This window comes from Anticarsia gemmatalis, chromosome 4, assembly GCF_050436995.1.
Source record: "Anticarsia gemmatalis isolate Benzon Research Colony breed Stoneville strain chromosome 4, ilAntGemm2 primary, whole genome shotgun sequence".
In the NCBI taxonomy this organism is placed as follows: domain Eukaryota; kingdom Metazoa; phylum Arthropoda; class Insecta; order Lepidoptera; family Erebidae; genus Anticarsia; species Anticarsia gemmatalis.
The window spans coordinates 3,774,202-3,795,760 of NC_134748.1; the positions used below are offsets into that span (position 1 = coordinate 3,774,202).

The 21,559-nt window shown below is 33.9% G+C and overlaps 2 protein-coding genes across 3 annotated transcripts in view; both read right to left on the bottom strand.

Moving 5' to 3' along the window:
• Window positions 1-21,559, bottom strand: part of LOC142972249 (uncharacterized) — a 139,026-nt gene that overhangs the window by 76,969 nt on the left and 40,498 nt on the right. For both annotated transcript variants that reach the window (XM_076113183.1, XM_076113182.1), the window contains one exon: window positions 19,320-19,610. In XM_076113183.1, coding sequence (XP_075969298.1) covers window positions 19,320-19,610 — 291 coding nt within the window. The remainder of the gene's footprint in view (window positions 1-19,319; window positions 19,611-21,559) is intronic.
• On the bottom strand, window positions 8,070-9,769 carry LOC142972660 (uncharacterized). Its single transcript, XM_076113950.1, has 2 exons — window positions 9,694-9,769; window positions 8,070-9,408 (listed from the first exon to the last, which is right to left on the bottom strand). Exons 1-2 carry the CDS (start codon window positions 9,707-9,709, stop codon window positions 9,059-9,061), a joined length of 366 nt encoding a protein of 121 aa, XP_075970065.1. The 5' UTR covers window positions 9,710-9,769; the 3' UTR covers window positions 8,070-9,058.

Here is a 21,559-nt window from a genome sequence, read left to right on the forward strand (position 1 = left end):
GTTAATTTGTAATATGAGTGCTGATTGCGTACTGCGGAAATGAGCCAGGTTTAAACCGTTTACGAGGCGTGAATGACAAACTATTACATCGAATGTTAATTAAATATTAAATTAATGAGCTGTACGGCTTCACAATACTGAAACATATTGTACACTACAGGTTGTTGTGAAAATCGTTGGTAATATTAGGTGTGGTTTGCTAACTGTACCGCTTGAGATAATAAAAAAGTTGGAAGTGGATTCCGTACTCCCAAATATTGGATAAAGTTAATGGAAAAAATAAAAAAAGTAATGGAATTAGATTCACAGATTATGGCGTAATAACACGACCTTTCATTGACGGATTTACTCAATAATAAAGCAACAAAAACGACGTGGTATCATAAAAAAATATTCTCTGAGAGCCCTTTAATAGAATGCGGTTCGGCGTAAACTGTAAAATTCCTTTTACCCTCTGAAATGTTTCTGTTTTCCAACTGAGGGTTTATGGTGGCATAACCAGTAACCTAGTGGGTCGATCGTAAACGGCAAGTCTTTAGAGTTCGGACCCCGGGTTTCATGTTGACACGATAACGCGTTCAAGTTTCAGTGTGTAGACTGTTTGCAATAAAATAGGACACGCTGGGTAAGATGTGGGACAGCTCGCGATAGGCGGCGTAGATGTATAGATAGTGTGATACTTTGCTAACTAGAAACTGTTCTGTGCTTGAAAGTAGGAAGTTAGTTTAAAATCGTGGCTGTTTTAACTTTTAAAAGACTAGACCCACTGTCGCGATTCCTTAAAGGTTGTACTATACAAGGTGTCAAGTGCTTAACATTTAAAATTTACTGCCAAAATAGTTCCTTCGGCGCCCGTTAGAGGCGCTAATCATTTTTTTTTCGATAAATAGCTATCCATAGCCGCTTCTTTAGTCGATAGTAATAGTGAATTGCTCCTCTGGTCAGGCAAACTACGATTTATACTAACGCTAATTCCCGTATGATGTTATTTTTAAATGTTTGGTATACATATTAATATTTCCAGCTAAAATATTCCTCTATATTCGTGTATTTGTCCCCTGTGGGTCAGAAATCGGAAGCAGAGTGATGCTTAAACATCCCGCTACCGCTTTCCAATTTGAATCGATATGAATAAAACATAATCAATATTTTACCTGCGGGCCTTTATGTAGATAGAACTATCAAAGTTTGAGGTAAATAAGGCGAACTGTAATATGAAAGGTAATATTGAATCTTGCTGCATCTCTTTCTAACTTGGCCCATAGAGAGAGTTAGAAATTTAAAACAGTCCTTGTCCTTATAATTTTGATTGTTTGTTTTACCGATGGTATCTCAATTTTTGTCTCATGTACTTTTCTCTTTCTTTTCACTCCTAAAAGTTTTATTAATGTTCCTTTTGAAGTTTAAAATTAATAATAACTGAACAATCCTAAAGTTTTCTGAGAGTCTTTACTTACTTACTACTTAAATTGCATAAGTTTGCAAACGCAAAATAGACACGTTTAATGTATTATCATAATTTTCTTTCACAATTTTATTAAATCAAGTACCGATTCCCATTATTTGCACTCCACCACGCAATAACACAACGTTCAGAATCCTCGAAAAGGTCCTCAACACAAAAATACTGGAATAATTTGTGTATGTTTATTTGAATTATCGCATACACCGCGGTGTGGTAACCCGCACTGGATTATCTCCAAAAATATGGCGTGGGTTTTTGAAACGGGTTTACCAAGTATATTTTAGACTGTTTGTATTTTTTGATGTTAAAGCTTAGATTTGCGACTGCCTAAAATACTGCTAAAAATATCTATGTCCTAGAAAAAAGTAGGTACAAGTAAAGTAGATACTTGTGGGATAGTCCAGTTTACTTTCTACAATGGTTTCACAATTACCCGATCTCACAAAATCCTGCTGCAGAAAAAAAAATCGTAGATTGGTTATTTCTCTGCTTTTCAAAGTTTAGCAGACTAGTGTCATATTCGTGTTGAATCCACAGACGTAGACCCACAATAATCAGTTTGTGTTTTGTGGTAATAACGTGAGCGCTTTAATATGTTGGATTGGATTACTGTAGATCCCTTAAAAATAAGCTACTGGTTCTTGCAATAACATAATATATTTTCTGTTACACACTCGCTTCTGTATAAACAAGATATTACTACTACACTTTTTATTTTATGTACACTGACAAAGTCGGTAGATTATACCGAAAATATACGGCCTTGCCATACGGTACATTTGACGAAAAAAACTTTCAGTCGGCGTTGTTCGGCCATAAAATTTCAGCTTTACACTGCTGCAATTTTACACTACCAAATGTATGTTTCGAGTGTGAAAGAGCGAATATTAATAGTAATTACTCACAGTCTGATTTTCATTTTCTGCTGCTGAGTTCCGGCGTCTCTTTGCATACAATTTGTGCAGTCCTATTTAGTTAATAATGAAAATTATAAACTTTAGAGTAAAATTATTTACTGGTTTTTGACGTGTGTGTGGCTCAAATATTTGGATGTTTGTTGGTTTTCGTATAATTCTCAAATAGAACAATGTTTATAAGGTATTTATTTAAATTGAATTAAATGGCGTATTAAGTACTTAGTGAGTAGTAAAGTAAGTCTCAATCGGTTATTATTTTTTTTATGAAAAAAAGTAATTCTTAAAATAGCTACAATCTAATTTAAAAATTCGAATAGTCTTTATAAAACTCAGGTTCATTCAACTATTCCACTGGTACCTACACTAATGGATAGTGATTAATGAAAAAATATCGCTGAGTAATACAGCTCTACAAAATCAGGCTACGAGCTACGTTCATTTATCTTGAACAATTTCTCAAGAATTTTTTGCGCAGTTCATAGTAATGTGGACACAAATGTATTGTAAAGAAATTGAGTAAAGGTTTTATGAAAGGCCTTGTGTCACTCTAAATAGCAAATTTAATGTATTGTCTTGACGTCCAGGGCATAGTGAATGTGTTTGCATATTAGGAGGTCTCGCTTGACTCGTTCAGTTAGATAATTCAGAATTAAAATAATTATTATTAATGCCTAGTGTCACGAAATTTCAGTAGTCCAGTGGTACAGTTTTCCCATCTTACGACGATATACATGAGTATGAAATTTAGAGACTACCCCGTATTCGGCCTTTTTACGAAATTGCCTTTCGTTCTATTATAAAGAAAAAATCTTGTTCTATTATAAAGAAAAAATCTTAAAATACTCATGATTCTACTAATATAGTTAGCAAAGACCATTTTTGTATAAAATATTCTTCAAAATTTATGAAAAACCAGACTATGACTCATAATCTTCACACGTCTACAAAAACCCTTATTCAGTCCCACATCTAAGTCTATAACAATGAGGGCTCTACGTTTTATGAATTAACTTGATGATGCAAGTATTAAAGAATAAAGCTCTTAGTTGCAGCTCTGGCATCGCGCCAGCCTTGAGCCCAACTATTATTTCCATTTTGACTTATTATCGCTGAGGAACGGTTTTATATTTTACATTGCAAATGATAGCCTGTTATGGATTGGGATCACTGTGTCAGAGCTTAGTAGATTTGGTTTGTATTAAAACCTTAGTTGTGCCCATAGTTTCCAATATTGTTTTTGTTTAAAATAGAACTTTACTCGGGATCTCATTTCACTCGGGATCTCGTCTCACTTGGGATGTATTTTTTTGGATGTATATTATGGATAGTACGGATAAGAGAAAACTTAAACCATGCCATAACCGCATTAAACCATTTTGAATGATTGACTACAACATTATCGTACGATTTACGTCAGACGGCAGTGTAATAATAGGTTTCAGATATAATTTGTAATTTCTAGTTTGGGAAGAAACCGTTGTGTATTTATTTCATCTAAACGTAAGTAAAAATCTGCAATAGTATCCATTATTCAGTCGTAAGTTACTAGCATACTAGATCAAAACCACAAATACATAAATAACTACATACTAAGTAAATGAAACTAAAGCAATAACAATCAATCTAAGGCTGGTCTTAGATATCGATCTTACAAGTTAAAGTGAAGTGGGAACAACTTGTCCTGTTACTGAACATACGAACTTTCGCTATTATCTATTCCGCGATACTAGAGGTAGTTTGAAACCTAATCAATGTTTACACCCTCTTACTTTGCATATGTTGAACAAACTACGGATCTTGTAGGAGTTTTGTAAAGCAGTTTTCAGAAACGCAATATTCTACTACTATCGAATATCGATAACCATCTAACTATCGACGATTTTTCTAGAAAATCTGATTAGCGCCCCTAGGGGGCACTGAAGGGACTATTTTTTCAGTACATTTTAAATATCAAATTCTTGACATTTGTTAGTACAGGCTGGAAAGAATCGCGCTACACAATTATTCCCAAAAATATAGAGACTACTACAATAAAGGACCGAATTACGTGATTGTATTAAATTACTATGCGATGCTTATGCTTTGAAATAGTTTATTTACTCAAATAAATTGATTAGTTGATCATTTATTCCTGCAGTACACACATATTGATACACAATTCAATTTAATTTAACCATTCCATATCATTTGTGGTTACCGTATTGGTCATACTGGTTTCACATTATATTCTATTACCTTTCTATCCGATTTCCTAACACATCTATTTGCCAACATATACGTACTTTATCCATCGTATGGTTAGTAGTAGTTGTAGACAACCCAGTGTCAAAGACCTTAGACACCCCTAAACTATTGTTATTTTAATTGACAATAAACGAGACCGACTTTCTACATACCCTACGAAGCACAGAGACGCTCAGGTCGACTACAATTACGCAGCCACCCATCTATAAAAGCGTTAAGGTTGCTTAACCCATTGATCGATTACGCGCAAGCTACGAGCGCCTCAAACGTACATATGTACTACATGAATACAATTGCGTATGGTATAATCTACGGTCCCTAAGCTGCTGTCAGTCTTCCTAAGCCTTCAAGATGAATAATTAAAATCTTACCATCTGTCGCCTGCTTCGTAATATCGTAGGTTTCAATCAATGTGTGGGTACAACTGTTCAGTACGATATAATCTTTACTGATGACTTAATATAATATTGTCTTATTAGGACCTATACAGACATACCTAAATTGATACTTTCTTAGTTGTATTTTGCTGTTCTTCATTTATTAGAAACTAGCTGACCCGCGCAACTTCGCTTGCGTCACATAAGAGAGAATGGGTCAAAATTTTCCACGTTTTTGTAACACTTTTTACTGTTACTCTGCTCCAATTGGTCGTTGCGTGATGATATAAAATATGCTTTTTTTCACGAAAAATATTCTCAAAATTATTTATATCTCATAATATAACGAAGTCGCGCTAAGGCATATCCGCCATTAAAACAGTTGCCATGACAACGGAATTTTGTTAATTCAATGTCATTATAATTTTGATTATTCGCGACTTCGTTCGCCACCCGAATTTTCCCGGGAAATGCGTCATTTTCCCAGGGTAAAAAGTAGCCTATGTCCTTTCTCGGGTATCAAAATATCTCCATACCAAATTTCATGCAAATTGGTTCAGTAGTTTAGGCGTGATTGAGTAGCAGACAGACAGACAGACAGACAGACAGACAGACAGACAGAGTTACTTTCGCATTTATAATATTAGTATGGATAATCAAAACCTAATGAACATTAAAATCTTATACGGCACTGGTAGCTGTCATTTGAATAATAGTTTCAGCAATAATAGGGTAATTTATTTTACAAATAATAAAAAAAAATCGCGTATGTTCTGTAACAACAACCCAAATTATTACGTTCCATTTCCAAGACATTATCAGATACCTAATGTAAACAAACTATTACACGAACGTTCCAATGAACAATTCCTTTCAGTGGAACGGAAACAAGTCAAACTTTAGTTGCGTTTTGATCAAGACACGAACACGTACGTTCGAAAGCCTCTTTAGTTTTGTAATCACGTTTCTGTCTAATTCGGAGCGCTCGGCAAATGAGACGGTTGCTTAAATAGCTACTGGCTTCTTGAAGCAATCTGAATGCAGCAATTATTGCGGCTTCGTTATTTGAATTCCCTTTGATTGGTTGCGACGTTTGATAAAGACTGATTGTAAACGTGCTTGTGTTAAATGGGCATACATAATTTTGAATTTAGTTTAAGTTAATTAATCATCAGTCCCGTTTTAGACAGTTATTTGAAAAGTATAAACTACAAGATTTTGACCGTGATTTCATCGAGGCGCACTTCATTAAAAAGTCTAGTCGACTTAAATTTTTATATTCTATTAAAAAAGATATTATTCTGCCATATGTCATCAAAGTGCGTTTATCAGTTTTGCAATGATTAAGTATACCAACTTTTGCATTTATAGTGTAAGTGTGTGGCTAGAATCACTGTAAAGGTTTGGTTTTTAAACCCTGTATTAAAGTTAGGTAAAAATATTTTTAAAACTTAATCTTTCGAGTCTTGTTCATTAAAAAATATATCTTAGACCATACTAACATGTTTATTCCAGCTGATTTTAAAAACCGCACTATTTACGCCTTTGACATCCCAATTTTAATTACACAAAACCAAGTCAAAGCGTTGTACCGAGGGTAAAATGTTTCAAACGTTACACAGGATCCTTTTCATTCAGTGCTTCATGAACATCAAAAAGTGCATGTCAACAAAATAACTGGCATACTTGAAGCTCTTCACAACATGCAAATACCTTGCATAACGTAATTAGGAAAGGCTGAGAGTGTAAAGTATTTTCTTTGTGTGTGCGTGCTCTTTGTAAAACGTATTACATGATGGTGTGTGGTTGAGGGAACGTTTAGGTTACAATGTAACGCTTTTTGTTCGTGAAAAACGGGTGTTGCGTAAATATATTGTCAGACTGTAGAGCTGTTTTGTAAGTACTTTTTTATCAATGCAGATTAGTACGATTATAACTTTACAGTACTCTGAAGTGGAGTTAGTATTTGAAATCATGACGTCATCTTGTTGTGGTGTGCTCCGTTTCTTATGAAAAGAAACATCAGGGTAACTAAGTATCACTATTAAGAATTTGTATAATATTTATTTAAGTCGATATTCCGAACATCGTTTTTGCAAAAACGTTACTGTAAAGCTTTATACAGAAGTCATACGATAACACGAAACAGTGTCTCACAGGACAGACCACCCTCTTGTTTCCGTTTACCATTTACACATAAATACAACTACACAAACGTGTCCTTATGTCTACTTGTGTGTGTATCATGAATGTGTAAGTGTAATTAGCAGAACCTAATTACATAAACATTGAAACATAATCTTGGAGTTGGAGGTTCCTTTCCAAACAAAACAAATATTTAGTCAACAGACATTTCATTCCGCTTTCTTGGAAGTACTGCGAATACATATTTGGCTTACTAAGAGAGGCTGGATGTTCTACAGTTTAGTATCTTGTAGGATAGATAGATAATAGCTGGTAAGTGTTGGATAACACGGATACGTGATTGTACTGTGATATTTATATGCATTTTAGTCCATTTGGTATGTATAGATATCATAACTTGTAAGCTTTCGTGTTCCATGTTTATTATAGTAGGAAACGGAAATTATCGTGAACCCGCTTTACCTGAAGTTGCGTCTGAAACCATTTGAACAGCGTGGGTGAAGCTACTGAATTAATGTACATATTATGTACTTATCATAAAAATAAGCTAATTATAACACTTCTAGCTGCAGAAATTAGGATTTACTCAGAAAACTACAAGATATAATTAGGATTCTACAGAAGAGAGAGTAAAACGTTTAGAGTGGTATACAATATCACCAAAGGTTTCGGTCTCTATTGACCATTAAACGTCTTTCTATATTTCTTCATCCATTTGTCCATACTTTCCAATTTTCTTGTCAATATAACACCTTAATTGACTTAAACATTTAAGCCTTTACCGAAGAACAGAGTAGCAAGAACAATTTAAAAGAACTTTAGTAGTTAGTCATAGTTCTTTATCACAGGCTACATTAATTGCTTAAACTTCGAAACTAGGTAAACTTATAATTACCATTTAGGCGTTCTTATGGCTATTACTCTCAGAATATTTAGTATAGCACGTACGAGCTGTACATTGTATATAGCCCAAAACATAAATCGTAGAAACACATATTTACTAACATAACAGTAAAAACATTGTAAAGGGATTTTACTTCAATTTAATAGCTTTTTCGTCGACTTCATGTAGAGCATAATTTGATAAGTTCACATACGATTGATGCAGTAATATAAAACCTGTGTATTGTATTTTAAAATCTAATAGAAAAATCTGAAATCTCCCAATATTAAGTTTAATTTCCATCAAAAGAAAGTAAGTATTTATTTATATCTTTACCATGTACGGAAACCAAAGTTCCAAAAAAATTTAAGCATCCAATATTTGACCCAATTTTAGTCAAACATGCTATAAAGACAATTTTGGTTGCAAACTGTACGTTGTATTCAATGGCGAATTCGCGTTGTAAACTTTCTCAATAAACGTGCGGTGCAATGGCTGTATTGTCGTCTAATAAGCTTTGTTGACATCGTTCTAACAGCAGAAGCGGCCACAATGTCCATTCTTAAAATAGAATACCACCCAGTAATGGCGTGATCTATTTTTATTTCCTATTGTAAGAGGTAAAGATGTGTTGTGAGGAAAATACACTACTTTTCCTTGTCAACGAAGGTTATTACGTAATGTATTTATTCCATAAAAACATGGTGGACATCACAGAAAAAGGAAATTAATTAGGTCCTTATTAGGGAGGCAAGTTATATTTTCATGTACTTACCTATATACATATATATATACCAACCTCGGTAGATGTTGCACCGTATAAACTTAATTGTGTAACGAGCAAACTTCAACCATCGATTTCATGACCACCTACTAATGATAATACATTTTTTGACAAATCTAGCCCCAAAAATCTTCATTATAATTTTATACAGTATTTCTTATCGTTTATATGCCATAATCTACCAATACAATAGAATAATATATTAATCAAATAATACTTATAGAATTTTTACCTAATTATTAGTTATGATTTTCGTGGAATTATAGCTTGCAAAGGAAATATTCCAAGACCAGCAACATTATCACCAGTTTCGTTCTGTTTCTTCTCAAATTTCGTTCTAAAGTGAGCCCTCCAGGTTTCTTCGGCTTTGTCAACGGCTTTTTTAATTTTCTTAAAGCGTTTCTTCAGAATTTCTTTCACAAAGTTATCTGCGTCTTCTATTTCTTTTTTGTTATCTCTAATTCCATTCTCTACTTCTTCTTCTATTATTCTATTGAGCCATTGTAAGGAGTTTCTTTGTCTAAACTCTTCAATATCATGTGAAGATGTTGGATAGTAGCCGAAAATTATTTGGTATAGAAAAAACCAAATCACTGAAACGAAAAGTAAAACATAACATGTATTTGAAACGTCATTTTTGTTTTAGCTGGCATTTTTTTGGCGGCATTTATTTCGCAGGTCAGATTTTTGAACAGGTTTTTAGATTTTGTTAGCGCTATGGACTCAAAGCTCAGTATTTGATCAATAAAAAGTAAAAAAGAAGACTCAAAAACAAATATGATTCGCACTTTGATTTCGTAGTTTCGTATGAATAAATTACCCGAGCAAATTTAACGTTTTAAAAATTGTAATTTATCCAAATGAATTTAAATACTTACATGGAGTGGAAAACATTTTCTTCGGTAAATTGTTTTCATGTCTGATTCTTAATACGCTTTGTTATGTGACTGGCGGAAAATCGATTTCGTGATAGGCAAATTAGTTAATATTTCTATGTTATTTTCTTAAAACAATTACTGATTTTAGGGTACGGATATGAATTCTTAATTCTGACGTTTCTTCTTGTTTAATAAAAATTAGACAAGAATTAAATTTGTAATTTGTAAAAAATCGCAAAAAATCGTTGTAAAAAGTCGTGTATTTTTGTGCGAAATATAAAAAAATTAAGACATTTATTATATGAAAGAATTCAGGAATTAACTCAAATACGAATTTAAATGCCTTTTAAATACCTGGCGTATCGGCACTTGGTACACTGCTCGTTAAAAGATATAGGCCATATAGAGGTTATTGAGATCCAAAAACTGAAATTGTATAAAAACAAAAATGTGTCAAAATATTGTATAATAGCACGGAACCTTTGTACACGAGGTACTTGCCCTCAGTCGGTTTTTCATTTGCACGTGCTGCATTAAATTTGTTTAAATTCGTAATTCATTAACAAATTAGTATACATGTACAATTGATAATGAGGTAGGTATTTAGAATTGTTTTTAACGCGTAGTAATGTTACGTTAGCGTACGCATAATATTAGATTAAATAGAGGTATATACCCGAAAAAATAATTGATTATATTACTGTAGTGGAAAACGGGGGCCAGATGTTTTTATAGACAAATAAATGTATAACAAGTTAGAATTTGTATTATAATAGGGGGTGGGGAGAATGGACTACGTTGGATTAGAGTAAAGGAAAATTTTACAAAATAAAAATTCTAATTTTGGAATGAAAAGGGAGAGGACTTTGCTTTGCTGAGCAAAAGGATAAAAAAATAGTTTAATATCTACTAACGATCAATTGCATATTTCGTAGCAGGAGAGCATATGTGACAAGATTTATAAATTATTATGAAAATAGAATCTAGTGTACTTTGGCCGAGGCCTTGCCTAGCGTGAACAAGGCGTGAAATTTTGCATTACTTAGTGGATTAAAACAAAAATACGTTTTAATTTAATCAACTGGATGTCTTGAAACTATTATGAAGTACTAAAATAATTAAAATTTTGCATAATAACTTTGATCTCGCAATATTAAGTTGTCAGACTAAGCTGGCATTTACCATTTCGGCCGATACATAAGTCTGCCTTACGACCTGGCATAAAATATTGTAATATTTATATAATTTATTGCCGTTATTAACTGTATAAAGAACGGCAGAGAACGATATTAATTACAGGCTTGAAATTTAATTTGTTCCACTCCTTCGTTGTACAAGTTGTTTATTATTTTTTAAATTTTCTTCGACTCAATGTAATTTTTGCTTCAATTCAATATTACTGTTTGACTTAATAAGAACTGTTTCACGGAAAGGAATGATTCGAATAAAATTGTAAAAGAATATTCCAGAAATTTAATTTAATAGAAAATGTTACAAAAGGGATTTTGTTGACTTCTGAATATTGTTGTTTTATAGAGAAAGGTAAATTACAAGATATTACTTATGATATTGTCTTGTTACAAATTAGTTGGAAGCAATGATGTCTGTAAATAAAAAGGCAAGTATGTTATTTTTGCGTTTATTTATCTTTGAAAAGCATTATTACTAATCATAGACACGTAACAATAATAAACATGATGTAATCAGTACCACGATTCTCTACAGTCGAGTATAGAGAGTTTGACATTTAAAATTTACTTTTAAAATAAAATGTTAAAAATACATACTTCGTATTTATTCCAAACTTCACACACCAATAAAACACTATCAGTAAATCCATTATGTACGATCTATTCTAAATGTAAGCAAATACCGGTTGTATTAAATTTGCATCAATAATAGGGTCTAGATTAGTGCCTACTACATTTTCACATAGTAAACAGCGAACGTGCCAAAGTTACCGCCGAAAGCAAATTGGTCCATGGAGAATGATACTTCGGAGCTAGCCTTGGCCCTGAGATGAGAGCTAGCGGAGCGGACTTGACGAAGAAACACGAACTAGAATTTATTTACGAACTTGAGTACTCTTTCTTAGGCACGTGTATTTCTAGCGGACTTATTTTCCAATCCGTTTATGTAGAAGTTAGGTTAGGATTTCTTTTGAAATGAGTGACATTAGGTCTATGTATTGGCCAGTTTGGTGACTTGATTTTATTGCAATATCAAAGAATGCCGTATGTTTGATTAAGAGTAATAAAAAGTGTTTGCTTAGTTTGTTTATAATTTTTCACACGTATTATATTCACAGTGTACAAATAAACGTGGTATCATGGGTGTGAAGAACTCCGTTGAATGAATAAATCCACAGCGTACAAACCAATAAAAGTTCAGTGTCGACTACTGATAAACTTTACGAGAGTTCGTGACGTCACGTGTGCGAGCACGTATTGATGTACCACTTTAACCCATTATTAAATACCATTGCCTTTTTATGTGCTGCACTATTCTAGGCCACGGCCTGACTGTTAACACGAAGTCAATCGCAGCCACAAACGACTAATGAAATTTCCCTGCGTTTTACTGATAAATACGTGTGACTGTGCATTCCGTGATATTGTGACGCTCGTTTCAGGTATTTCCACTTTGACGTATTACCAAATATCGCTCTCTCAATGTTCACTGAACCGTCGCAGCCGCGGCCTGAACAAAACTGCAGTCCGTAAACGGCTAGTGAAATTGCAATGGTGCGCTCTGCTGGCAAATTTTACGAGTGTCCGTGAATCGTGCATTCTCCAAGCACGTATTGCGGAACATGTACCACTTTAAAATCACTTTCTGCATGCACTATGTAGGATTACGAGCCTAATGGCCTGTAATTTAAAGATTAACGGTTTTCATTTGCCGCTTTCGGAATATAAGGCCTAAAATGTTAAGTATTTAGGATTACAGAATGTTTTAGTACAATCGTCTTTAGATGAAAATTGTTTACTTATCCCAGCATAAATAGTCGAGGATTAGGTTTTATAAATTTGCCTTGAGTTTTATAAAACTTTATCCTCGACTAATTACGTAAATGTTTCCCCTTTATCTTGTTGAACTATCGCAAAACTTAAAGTGATTCTCGCGGCAGTTACATCGATATTCATTTTCCAACTTGATCCATATTTAATTTGAGCGTCTCAAGATTACAGTGCGGCGCGCATTCGAGCAGATTGCGATTGCGGTTATTTATCTTATTACGAGCGACACAACGGCCATTATCCTTTGTTTATCGCCTCGGGGCCTGGCATTGTGGCCGACGTCATTAAAACTTAATAATGGTGGATTCAATCCGCCGTAGGTCGCGTTTTACCGCGCAACGACCATGTGTTTATTGTGAAAACGGGAGGAAAAACCCTTTGTGATTTCTATTTGCTCAGTTTTTGGTACGGACAGACCGGCAACCGGGATAATTGAGTTTTTAATCTTGACGTTACATTTCGGACAGTGCGCTCTGAATTTTGGATGGCGGTCGAATTATGAAACGTTTCCTTTCATCCCCTCTGATTCGACACAATGTCATGACACTGGACTTGTTATTTCACGGTTCCTTATCTTTGTTTGGATTTTGGATCTTTGTCATGGAAACACTTCCATAATCACAGATTCTGCACAAGCCATGAATGTGAGAATAATATTTTTTACACAGTAATTATTTGTGTTTAAATAAAAGTAACAGATTAACCGGTAGTGAACGTTCAACATTGCAAATTTATAGTCCAGTATACAAGTAAACTATGAATACCAAATACCAGATAACTGAGATAGCTCCCCTGTATCATGCGCTCGAATAAATATTTTCTGAAAATTCTTCCATTTTTGTGCAATGGACTGAGGAAAATAGATCACATGCTTTCGTATTCGAAGAATTTTTATGCAATATACGACTTGTGAGCAAATATCTGATTCTGACAGTGAAAATCGCACTATATTCTCGTTCGAAGTATGACGCAGTTCAATCTCACAAAAATGTGAATAGATCGATAAAATTCTAACGGTGGTTTTTATAAATGTACAACAATATATAAAAACAAATAGTGTACATTAATATATTATATTGTTCTGCGAAGGCAAAGGCAAGAAAAAAGTACACACCCATAAAGTTTCAGACAGATACATTTTAGTTCAGTTGCAGTCTTTGTAATCTAAAGAGTATCTAAAAATAAAGAGATTTTCGTTCATTACTATATACTCATACATTATAACATGACAAAGTGAATGGTATACTTATGAGACCATATTAGTTCAACGACATAATTCCAAAATCTATTCAAAGTTCCCCTGTATCAATTCAACGTTTAGTTTAATAAGAGCTCAGACCGTAACGAAAGCGATCCGCAACCGATCGCCAAAACTCCGAAACATCTTAGGGAAAAACAGAAAATCATGAACGGGACTCACAGTTTATTATTTCATTTAAGTGCGACCTACCTTTCGGTAAATTAGTGAGGGGAGCCGGGCTAAATTAACGAACCACGTGATCTTATTAGCTACCTCACTCAAGCCATTAGGCTGGCGCTAGCTGCGACGCTATTGTACTTTACCCGTTCAAATTTAATAGGACCCCTTTAAGGATGTACCGTTTCGCTAGAATCGTCCAAGGAAGAAGGGAAATTCGGATTTTCTTGGCTGTTTTCTTGTTGTTTCGTTTGGGTATGGTTTTCATGAAACTGACAACGAAATGTTTTCGAAACAGAAATATTTTTAAGCACACTATCACATTTTACCGCATGAACCGTCTATCGCTATGCTATCTTGAACTGGGCCTTCTAAACTATACCATTTTCAATATTCTACGTATCAATTTTAAAAAAGAAAAAGAAATATAGCTTCCTACAGAATAAAAGTAGTACGTACACAGTACGAAATAAAACAAGGTAAAGCTACAAAAAGGCTTCTAAGAACATTATGTCGTAGATAATAGCTTAACAAATAATGCCTTAATATCACAACTTAGCTTTCTATCGCTGTACACGTATCTTACCCGCAGTCTCAAGACGTGAGTGGAATACTACTACTTATTATATTTATAAGTGTAACACCAGGAACAATTCCTGCTAACATCGTAAAATGTTATGGACAATGAAATATTAAATTACCAGAATAGTGCCAAAACAGGTCAGCACGAATAAAATATAAATAAATACGGATGATACTATTACGATGTAAAGGGCAGAATAGAAGATAAAAGGACACTAGCAATTATTTTCGTCATTCAATTACGAATATTATTGCTACAATATATAGTTAATAACTTGCTTATGCTCGTGGCTTTGGCCCGTACATATGAAGTATGTTTATGAAATAGAAAACGCGTCTTTTATGAAACCTGACGGATTCAATATAGAACGGTAAGTAGAATACATTTAATTAATTTCAATTTCAAAAGTTTACAGAAAACCAGATCCCAATATCAATACTCATAAAATCATAAAAACTCAGTAAAAACGTACTAATAACGTCTATTAAATGCGCAACTCGCTCAGCAAAATAAAACTTTATATCCAAGGCAAAAAATATGAAGTTTCTAAGTAAACACATCAAGTGGTGGACTTGAAATTAGTTGGGGTTTTCTATTGACGGTAAAAGAGAATAACAAAGGAACGTGTTATCTTACAAACACAGGCTCTACTGTTTTAACCTTATATTTTCAACTGAAATTGCAGACGCTTTAAATGAACCAAAATTCTCTTACACTGGACGGTATGGTGTAATATTATGATGTTTTATTATGAGAGAGTTTCTTTATATTTTTAATAGAGTTACTAAGTTATAAGTGCTTATTCAGTTGACTGTAGGAAACTTCTTGATTGATGAGTATCATTATGGATGTATAGGTATTTTATTTAATATTTTCTAATTTATAACTTACTAAGTATAAGGCCTAAACTAAGTTATTAGTCAAACTTCTAATACACCTTCGGGAACTTTAGACGAACTACTAGACATCATAAAATAAAGATATCTACACTACATACAACACTACAAATGCACAAGTACATAAATTCAGGCCTTTCCCCTTGCGAACTTCTTATGCCTCATTCACATTCATACATCTTGTTAAAAAAATAGCATCATATTTCCCTCTGTGTGGTTCCCATCATTCTTGTAGGAGATGGACACAGAATTGAATTGGACGTAGTTCCGTGTTCCCGCATTCCCAAACTCAATTATTATGTTCGTCGCTCTTATGACGCCTTCATGTCACTCCGCAATGTTATTTCAGGTTCTAATAATATCGAAGAAATGCCTCCAGGGGAATAAAATTCTGCTATATTTTTACACGTGACGGCTTTTACAGCAAAATATGAAAAAAAAGATTCATTGATGTTCTTCTTCGCGGTTAGACATGCGCTTTTATTGCACGATGAAGGGAAAATTGGAAACTTGAAGTCTCTTTATGAAGAAAGATGGAGGCAAGAAGCTGTTATAATAAATTACTGTAAGGCTTTTGAGTAACTATCTAAAGACGAAACGCTTTTAAGGTGCGGTTTAGTATAAGATGCACTATACTTCCATTTACGGAGCTCGCGGTAAATCAAATTATGTTGGCTGAGGCAACAAGGATATCGCTTTCAAATTTAAAGCAGTATTATGAAAATATTTTAAGATATTTCTAGAACGTATGAAATAATTTTGTGTAACATCTGGCACAGTAACAACAACAACCAAGCTTCTATTCTGTTTCCAAGAACTAAGTAACTTACCAAAATAGAACAAGCGGAACTGGTATTATTACTTCCAATACATTAGTTCGGCAATCCATTACAATAATAATTTCCGACTAATATCCAAAACGACCTAAGAGTTTCAGAAGAAAACGCTTGAATGAATACCTCATAAAATTCAAGGACGTTTCTGGAAATTCAAATTTCGTCCATCTGTGTTTGACGTCTAAATAAAACGAACCGAGACAATACTAAGATATTGCGGTGATCAATTCAAAGAATTACATAAGGCATCTGTGAGCTTTTTCAATAAGATTGGAGGCAAAGAGTACCATTAGTCTTTGAAGCAATCGGAGGTGAGGTCGGGTGGGGTCAGGCTCGAGATTAGTTACGTTTTCTTACTTATAGCGGACGGAAAAGGGATTCACTGAAAGCAATAGACGCCGATAAAATGTTCGCTTTTAGCGGTTTAGTTGGAATCACGGGTCTTCAGCTGCAGGTGAGTGGAAAAGTCATAAAATTCAGTTTAAAAGTTTGCTCGTTCATTTATATCGTAAAAGCAATTGATGGATGCATTTCGTCGAAATCGTAATTCAATCGAAATGTTTGCTTTGATTGAGTATTGGATGGAATATTGTCGAAACGCCCGTATATTCTTTTTGAGCTGTACATTCATTCACGTAGATGGATAGAATTATTCGTTATGAGTAATTATTGCAGGTCGCCTATCAATATTTTACAAGAGTTGCACAAATCATTGGAATTGTATTGCTATTTTTTTTTAACAAAAATATTGTATGGGAGCAATAATTATTTTGTTACAACAGCGCAGATATATAATAAACGTATTGATTTGAATTCTCAAAAAGTAAAGAAGATTTTCGTAAAATCCACGAATCTAAAACTAAAACACGTAGAAACACTTCACCAAAATAACAAAAGCGTAATATATTAGAAATACATTGAAATGAAGAAAAAACTATCAGTCTTCCTGCGATACAGGAACGCTCAAACAACTAGGTCCAACAAGAGCCATAAATCATTAGCCGAGGACGGAATTTAAATCAAAGAGGGAGAATAAATTTCCATTAGGCGATCATGAGAGATTCCGGTTGAAGGAACGGCTGGCCGCGGACCGTGATCGGTGCAAAAACTCCGTTGACGTTGAATGTATAATATATCCCAGTTTATACAGAATGCTTAAATAGAACATTGTTGAAAAAAAGATTTGTACGTGTACAAAGTTGGTAGTGTTTAGTTTTTAGGTTTAGAGGACCGGTGTTCTGTAAATTATAGCAAACGTTTGCTGTGGTAATGTAGCCAATACGAACTCCCATGGCTACATAGCTTGAGTTAATTTGCTTAATTATATCATTTGAAGTGGTAGTAGATTCATAACTGTACTGTTTAGTTGGTTATGGTTCAGATGGTTATGAAGCCATGCGAGTGGGATTTCTCGGGGATCCGTGTAGGAATTAAGTTGGTTAGTTAAGAATAACAAATCTTATAGCAGTAATTCAGATAATTGAGCAACTTCGGTTTTCGTTTTTATCGTAAATTATCAAAAGCAAACCAAATCAGCGTCTCCCTAAAATTACCAATCTTGTAAGTACGAAGCGAATCACTTGTCATAAAATTCGACATTCCTAGAGGCCGTTTATACATCTTATAAGAAACTAAATCCCATCGCGAACGTTCCGGGAGTCGGAAATTGTGCATTTATTTCCCCTAGCTGTTTCCCTCGAATTAATTCGTTACGAGGCAGACTTAAATTACCCTCGGCGGGTGTATTTAACAAACCGTTACTATTTCGTATCTTTGCTAGTTGCGCTACAAATTTTCTCTGACATTAAGAAGGCTACGTCACAATAAGTTTATTGTAATGTACAATACATAAATTTTGCCTGGTTACGTATCTTTGGTTTCCACGTTTTGTTAAAGTATTTCGATGCCTGTTTCGGTTTTAATTGTAGATTGTTGAGTGCGTTAATTCTAAAATTGCAACATAACTTTTCTACTAGCAGAGCGATATTCTAAAGATAGCACACTTGTGCTTGACATTAAAGTTACTTGGAGAAAATTGTTCTTGCAAATACGCTAGGGGTGCTTATCCATATTATTTTCAAATTACTGTAAATGCGAAGACATAACGTTTAAATTGATTTTCGTTTTCCTCGTACTTCCATATTTTCTACCATTTAAATTTACGTTGGACTTTTATAAATATCTTTAGACAAAAATAATTTCAATGCAATAATTAGAGAAGGGACATAACAGTAACAGTTGAATTAGACATAAAATACCATACTAGGTACAAAGGTTCGGGTATAAAATATACTCGTTCCGTTCATTCTCAGCTGTTACCACGTCATGTTGGATCCACTTCCCCAGAAAAAGGATTATGGAAGTTAAATTTATGCTCGCGTGTGGAGGGATTATTTCTTTCTACTTTACTAATGCGTCGTTTTATAAAGGTTGGATAGAAATGGGACGGCGGATTCATGGGGAATCGATTCTCGAAATAATGGGTGAAAGTATTTTAGTAGTTTCGATATCGTTTACAATATAGGTCACGCAAATGGGCAGTTTTTTTTTTTAATTTTGCCTTATAATTATGCTCGTTATACATCTAAGTGGGTTTTGGCAATGATTTAATTTAAAAAAAAATACGTATAACGTACGTATACTATTACATTCATATAATGTTATTCTAAGAAATAATTAGTAGAATAGAGGACTCTATTGTCTTTATATGTATAAATACTAACGACGTACTTTAAATTAGGTACGAGTATATATGTACGGGTATCGTGCCCCTCGTTGGGTGAAAACGCAAGATTTTTATAAGTATAGAAATTTAATGCACAATTTAAGACATTAAGTCTGTTATATAAAAAATGCAAATAAAAAAATACTTACGTGTACAATGTCTAGGTTCGTCCGAAGAATCCCCGCAATCGTTGGAGCCATCACAGAATCTATTTATCGGAATACATTTCTTATTTGAGCACAGGTATTCGGATATCCGACACCTAGTATCGTTACCATGGAGTACAGGTAACAGTTCCGGTTCAGGAATATCTTTGGGACCATCTCTTTGGTATATGTGAACGTCCTTGGTTTTCGTAGCTTCGGTTACGACGTCACAGTCTGTGTAACTGAGACACGTGATTATGATGATTCCGAGGCCTAGAGCTATACTCCGAAAACCTGCAACAAGAGAAATACAGCTTTAGTTGTTGTTCAAATGTTTTGAAGAGAAAAATACGTTTTTTGTAGAGGTATATAAAACCGCTTAGTTCTTGAAACATTGCTTTGACTGCCTCCGTGGCGCAGTGGTTTAGGTCACCACGCCAACACCACTGCGTCGGGAGGTCGTGGGTTCGGTTCCCACACGGAGCAATTGTTTGTGCGATCCACAAATAATTGTTTCGGTCAGCCTGCTTTTTTAACTAATTAGCATTAGCTGCTATGTTAAATAATCGATTAAAGAAAATACACCTATGAAGTTATTAAGGAGTGTCATACAAGATACATATACATATATTTTTGGAAATTAATTAATAACGAAATGAGGCCGATGTCTGCGTTGTCATGTTCATTCTTTGCCTTTTTTAATTTTACTTAAAAGATAAAATTGAAACAAAGGTTGGTAGTTAAAATTATGATAATAAAAGAATGATGAAGGTATTTCTTTGGGTATCCACAAATTTTCCTTCCGGTTTACAAGTTTTTCTTAAAAATTAAGAGCAATATAAACGTTACCTTATTTTTAAAAATAAGGAGTTACAAAAGTATTTTTTAAAACATTGTCTGTTTCTTTTCAAATATGTTATAGTTTTAAAGAATTTACTGATATTCATAAAGTTAACAACTGGATTAGGAATTGGGAAAATTTAAGTCTTCCTACTAAATCCAACTGTCATTGGTTTTGAGAATTAAACACAAGACCACTTTCGCAGCTATTGTGGACAACACACAACTTCCAATGTAGGGAGCAGAGTAGCTGTCCTGAATTATGTTCTTGCTTTTAAGCAAAAGATGTCGACATGAGTAACGTGTATCAATTACGCATATTTTTTTTAATTCCCTTCACAAAGAAATCACCTGCAGAAGTTATATTAAATCTATTCTCTCCTCTCAAGCACTTACTTTATTAGTGCAACTCGGTTACAATATTAAAGGTACAACAAACAAGCGAGTGGTTACACAACTTGATTAGAACCATAAGCAAACAGAGAGCGATCGTGTTTGTTTTTAATTTCATTTTCCCGTAATCGCACTCTTTATTTATTAAGATAGCTTTACGTGTATTGTTTGCTGTTGAAACTGCAACGTTTGTAAATTTGAGACGCATTTAATATGGTAAATGATATGCGTTACTCGACTTTTAGTGCAAAATTATAGAGGTAGTGTTTGGATAAACTGGATTTTTAAGAGATTCCTTTAGTTTCAGGCCCTCTCATTTTCGTCTATTGCCGAAATACCAATATGCATTATAATTAAATAGAATAACGGCCATATTTATTTATGTACTCATGAGTAGTAACAGTGTAACAGGAATTATTACTAAATAAATTTCTTCCTGCCTACCTATATGAAATCAAAAATAATGTCGATGTTAACAAAAGTCTGCTTTTGCAAAAGTTAGACAAGATTATTATTTCATATTCATAAAAAAGGAAAAAAGCGTAAATGAGTTGCAATTTTGACGGAATTTTTAATAAAAACCAGTCATATTGAAACACTATATTAATCTATTCAAGTTGGCTCAATACAGAATGCGGAAAGCATGAAAAGACGACATTGGGACAGGTCCAAGCAAGATTGATGAAAGTTCCGGAATAAAATACCGCTATTCAGTTAAAGCTGGGGGAACAAGAACTTTTAGATGGAAAAAAGTCGCAGCAACGAGGTCATATTGCGACTTTTTTGTGAAAATATTTTTTTATTTAATCTCTTTATTTCTTTATTCATCTTATTAGACAGTTTTGTGAAGTGAGTCTATAGTGTTCTGTTGTTTTATCGGTATACACATTTGCCTAAGTACTCTGTCCATTGTAAGAGAAACTAACTAAAAGTTTATTTTATTTTAGCAAACTTTTATCAATAGTGTTGGTTTCATATGAAAAAATTATCGAAACTAGTTCAAATTCCCA